Consider the following 6,000-nt stretch of genomic DNA (forward strand, 5'->3'; position numbering starts at 1 on the left):
GCAACAACTGAATTAAACGTCAACAAAATACTGTTTTTGTACAGTTTGACCAGTTTGTACAGTCACTATTCAATACAATTTTTATAATTTATATATTGTAATTAGGTATTGGTATATGTTACATGAAATAACAAATATATAGATATTATTGAATATTGCAGATATCCCTTTAAGTATAAATGATATATTTTACATTTATTTACACTATTTTACATGAAATAGACCTCACAGACAATTTACAATGTTCATTGAACAGATAAACTCAAAAGAAAAGAAAGTTTTAAGAAGGAGAAATATGCTACTCATGTGGAAAACAAAGTACAGATTGAAAGATACGTTTGAATGGACAGCTTTTTGGAGCAAAGTTGTCTAATTATTCCCTATATGTATCACTCCCTTGAATGAGAATCTGACACCTGGTTCATCTACAACTTCAAATTATTGTAGGAATCAGAAGTGATAACAATTTAATAGATTTCAGACTTTTGAATTTAGGGTGACTGATGTCCAATTTTCATTGTGAAAAGTAAGACTAGGTTACGCCAACCAATTAGACATAGACATACTTTTAACTGTCACATGACAATTATCTAACTAAAAGTAATTTAAATACACATGTTTATATTGATTGTGAGGAAAGATGAAAAACCACTGATCAATCACAGGTAGAGATTAAATAAACATGATCAATGACAACACGAACACATAGATTAAAGATAACTCAAAAAATAAGAAAATCCTAAATAAAATTAAAGATGGAAGCACTAGAAAAATAATGGCATCTACATTCCATCTTCACAATGTCAAGCTATTACCAACTTATGAAATTCAGCGATACCATTGGATTGTACGCCAGCGAATGGAGCCAATCAGAGCCAAAGGATGAAAACATTATGGCTTTATATTCGAGGCCTCCGATTGGCTGAATTCACAAGCCTAAAATCCAACCCAATCGCTTCCTTTGCAGACTTCCATGTTACCAGAAAGTTAAGTATTACAGTCAAGATATAAGTACGAAGTACGTACTAACTTGACATTGTGAAAATGCTAAGTTCAAGAAAAGTTCTTCTGATATATAGTCATTTGCTAATACATTGATTTCAATACATTTGCCATATATAGTATTCAAAAATATTGGCAAGAATGTTATACACAAAGCACATCTAAACATTATGCACCATAGATTAAATATTAATTGCACTTGGTTAATTAACGATTAGTTTTAATTGGTCGTAAAGCGTCTGAATTCCAGGTTCTAATATTAACCAAAGCTCTGTTTATTTTGTTACACCACACTATTCTTTCTTCTTTAGTATCAGCTGATAACATTACTCTGTAAAAGAAAAATATATAAAAATGATATAATGCAATAAATTATAGTTCTTTATATACTCATACAAGACATCAAAGTATAGAGCAAATAACGTTCGAAATGAATATTTATGTTGCAGATTCCTCAATCCTCACTAATGTACAGTGAGTTCACTTACTTTACTTAGACACCTCATTACAAAACTAGTTGTCCTGCATCTGAAATAGGTCATTAGTATGTGATGAGCTCTGTTTAATTGGATGATAAGAATTGTCATCTGTAACTAATATGTGCTGTAAAGCTTTCTAGCTATGCATCAAGTAACAAATCAGAACTTACTTGTGTGTAGTCATAGTATTATATGTTTTAGTAACTAATGTATCTTGTTCACCACGGACAGGTTGACGTACCGTTACCAATTCAAATGTATTTGGTCTTGCACAAATATCTCTTGGTATTAACCCTATCTTCTCTGTAATACATCTCTTTAAATCTATAAATCCTATAGGATCCTAAAATGGTAAAATACATTGTTTCATTAATAACACGATCAGCAATGACATACACAAAAAACTGGACAAACTTTGATTAACTTTTGAGATACATTTAAGAAAGAAATTAGCACTGCTAAATGAGATGACAGAGTTAAATGAACTTACCTTTCTGGACTCATCATCAGGATATTTCCAATATGATAATTTATTATTAGATAAGGCAATCCATCTTCTATGCCAGGCTCCTAAACCACTGACATCTTCAAACATAGTCTGTAGAATTAATAATACAAATTGATTCCCATATCCAATTTATTATATGAACTGTATTGGGGCATGGACTCAGTAGAGAGAGATTTTAACCTATTAGCTTTAAGTTCTAGAGTCCACAAATCATCTTGAATTAGAGCTCCATAGCATGGCACTCTCACTCATCCAGAACCCCTCATGCAACTCTGTGATTGGGTTTGTCAAGTTAATATGTATAACATGTATTTAAGGCAATTTTCAAGGGAAATAATTTTTAAGACAAAGCAATAAGGATTGACTTGTCTTAATGAGTGGAAGAAAAATTTATCTAAAAACTCACCAAGAAACCTCTCTCTTCCACACTGGCTTCCATTAAGCATTTCAATCTCATAAATATTGTACCATGTAATGGTGATAAATATGGCAACTGAAAAATTATAACAATTAAAGTCAAATCTACATTAAAAGCATAAACATAACAGCAGTATGACTGTATACATACAATGGCTATAAAATGTCAGGTTTTAGTTTAGGGCATTTACAAATAGCTTCACCTATCAAAGTTTGACTTGAAATTGAGCCAGTGCAAATTAGAAGTGTCATTCTTAATAACGTTGTGTAATTAGAGCATATATAAATATGTTGCATTTGCATTCTGAGTAACAAAAATATATTAAAACCTACCCTGTTTAATTCAAATGAAGTTCTATCAAGACTTTTCATATTAATATTCAATGATGTTATTAAACTGAAACTAGTTGTTCTAACAGCCATTGGACCACCAGGACTCTGTACTGAAAACACAGAAACATTAAATCGTTATTAGCCTTGGAAAAATTCAAAATTGTTTCAGAACAGCACTGGTGTGTCTACTTCCTTTTCTGATTACAAGACACATTACAGATTTTAAAGCACATGAAAAAGTAGGAAACTTACATGGTAAACCACCTTTACTTTTCTTGGGTGTCTTTCGTTTCTTATCTTTACCAATTTGTTCCTTAGACACTGACTGGAAGAGAAATAACACAAAGAATGGTTTAAGTCTGGCACACACTGACTGATCTTTTGACATATGCCCAGAATTGGTTGAGATTGACATACGATAGGATTACTTGCACTCTAGACGACAATTTAAGTCTGGACACTGTTCAATCCATATGCCAGATATTTAAATGCCAGATTTTGTCGTTGACGTAGACCACTGCAATCTGCCAGTGTCAAAATTACTTCAGAGGAGGCAAATGAGTAAAAAGAAATGAAACTTAAGGTAATTATTGAGGAGGTTTACTTACCATGCCAAAGATTTCAATATCTAGATTAAAGTTACCATCAATACCATTAATTTTAATAAGATTAGGGAAATCTAGACTGCCTCTCATCATTGGGTCATGTGTAGACAACATCTGAGTAAATATCAACTGTGGTCCATTATGTATTAATAATACAAAATAATAGGTTATTGTATCTGTAATAGACAATGTATCAAACCAATAATTGTATCATCAATCTAAATATAACTTCCATGTCAGTCTATATGATATTTAGTTGAGATATTACAGAGTTAAGTAGTTCAATCTGCATTGGATCATTATGCTAGGGAAAGGTAAATTAAACAAAATCTGTTAAGTGGAAATTTGACCCATCAACACTCCACTTTTATCATGCTTTTTATCTTGCTTTAATCCATGATTCTAAACGGGAGAATTTGAATAACTTATTAGGACATGCTCGAGACATCAGAAACGATTATTTGTCATATTGATTTTTATTGATCTAAAGCATGTTATAATAAGTTATTAAAATCCTCTCATGCATATTATGGGTAGCTGCAAGTTAAAATAAAAAAAACATTCTAAATGAAGTGCTTGTATTTCTCCGCATCAAGGAATTAAAAAAAAATATTGATTGTAAAGTACCTTGAGTAGAGCCAATTTTGGTAACAAATTCTTTCTTCAATGGTAGTCTAATATCACTTATAGTTAATGAGCCTTTAGGTCCACCATTATTAACTTCTAATTTACCAGTATCACGTAATCTCTGTATCTCTGTTAAATAGGCTTGACGTTTCTGACCTGAAAACAGATAATTCAAATAATGCTTTGGTCAAGAAGAAGGAATTTAGTTATTCTGTATTAAGGATGAATTTGATACCCAGCTGAACTGCGCAAGAAATATTTCTGAAATTGCCAACGCAGAAAAAAATATTTGCTAGTACTTACAAGAAATAAGCAACAATCTATTGCATTCAACTTGTTCAGAAGAACCAACAAAAGCTGAATTCCCACTGCAGCACTGATTTAGTGCATTACTAGTCTGCATTATAATGTTTTGTTCTTGTTGGACCAATTCCTGTAACTCATCTATTCTTTCTTTTAATGATTTTCTAGATACTGGAGCTGGTGGTTGTTGTGGCATCTGTACCTCTTCTTCCTCTACACCACTATGTGTATAATCACTATTACGTACAATCTTCATTTTAGCTGCCGGGGGCTCATCATTATAGCTTCAAATGGAAATGATGATTAAGTTTACAAACAATAGGTGTTGAAGAACTCATAAATCAAGAAGAAAGCTTACACTGGATTGTTTCATTGATACAAGTTTATGTGTAAAGACTCTACCAGTAAAATGAACCATGATCCCATTGAATAATATTATTCTCATCTCTGTTAGCAAGATCCTTGAATCTATGTCATGGACACATAAATACATACCGTTTAGATCTGTACATACTGACACTGTAAATCAATGGAGAAGTTGGTTCTTCTGATCTATGTTCATATCTTCTTCTCTGAAAATACAACAGACAATGTATACCTCTTGAAATAAAGAACTCCTTTCAAAACTTCAGAGTTTAGAATAGCATTTCCTGTATCAACCCTACAGACCCTGCATCTGTCTTAATAGTTTTGGCTTCACATTATAGTATTACTTACCGGTGCTGGAACTGGTGCATCAGAATCTTCAGAATCCATTGCTTCATCTAACAGATCATCAATATCAGCTTTATCATCATCATCACCATCAAATGTTTGTTCCTGGCTATCTGCACTACTCTGACTGGTAACACTTATCATACTACATGCTCCCTTGACAACTCTCTTCGAATTCTTCCTAATATGTTTATTATAATCTTCAACAACTGAATCATCATAACTATCAAAACTAGTAGTACTACACATACTCTGTCGGTTACTACCAGCTTCATGTGGTAATACACTCTCTCTCCTTACTGATGCTGGTACAAACTGACATAAACTTAAATCATCACCATCATCTTCAAAAAACTCTTCAACTGGTGCTCGTCGTGGTTCAGGGTTGAACTCTGACTCACACTCAGTTGAGGAAGCTACCATATCATCTTCTGATTCTGTTGTAGGGTCTGTGTCAGTGGTCTCACATTGTGGAGGTTGAGCTTTTCTTCGCATCACAACTTCCTGGTCATCATCATCACTATCAAAACTATCATTAAATTTCTGTTTACTGGGTACAGGATTGTGTTGGGAGGGTTTCGGTTTAGATATAATACCATATATACTGTTAGTACGTCCAGCTGTCTGTTTCTGTTGTAATGTTGGTGAAGGTGGAGGCTTGGTTGTAACTGGTTTTGGAGGAAGTCCTTGTACCTTCCTGTTTTCTTCACCACTTGATGATGAACTTTGACCTTTCTTAAAGTGATAAGTAGCTACTGGACTGGCAGGATCTTGTCCAACTTCAAATCCCATTGCTGCCAATTTATCATCAAAATCTGGAATCAAAATTTACACGCTTACAATTCAACACTAAAGATAGTACATATCTACATCGTCCGAGTACAAAGAGAAATATATTTTATTATCTTAAATTTAAATTATAATCAATACTAATGTAAGCTTTAGTTTATAAAAGTTACAAAGAAAATTGAAAGATAAAAAACATTTCAATTGGAAGATTAAATACCAAAAA

At 32.7% G+C, this 6,000-nt stretch overlaps 1 protein-coding gene across 1 annotated transcript; it reads right to left on the minus strand.

Moving 5' to 3' along the window:
- Positions 1-1,209: 1,209 nt before the first annotated feature.
- On the minus strand, positions 1,210-4,470 carry LOTGIDRAFT_124699 (hypothetical protein; the record flags this gene model as incomplete). Its single annotated transcript, XM_009061282.1, has 9 exons — positions 1,210-1,333; positions 1,652-1,824; positions 1,972-2,079; positions 2,396-2,482; positions 2,740-2,849; positions 2,950-3,060; positions 3,344-3,520; positions 3,972-4,127; positions 4,275-4,470. 9 exons carry the CDS (start codon positions 4,468-4,470, stop codon positions 1,210-1,212), a joined length of 1,242 nt encoding a protein of 413 aa, XP_009059530.1.
- Between the last annotated feature and the right edge of the window lie 1,530 nt (positions 4,471-6,000).

Source organism: Lottia gigantea (assembly GCF_000327385.1).
Source record: "Lottia gigantea unplaced genomic scaffold LOTGIsca_47, whole genome shotgun sequence".
NCBI classification, from domain to species: Eukaryota; Metazoa; Mollusca; class Gastropoda; family Lottiidae; genus Lottia; species Lottia gigantea.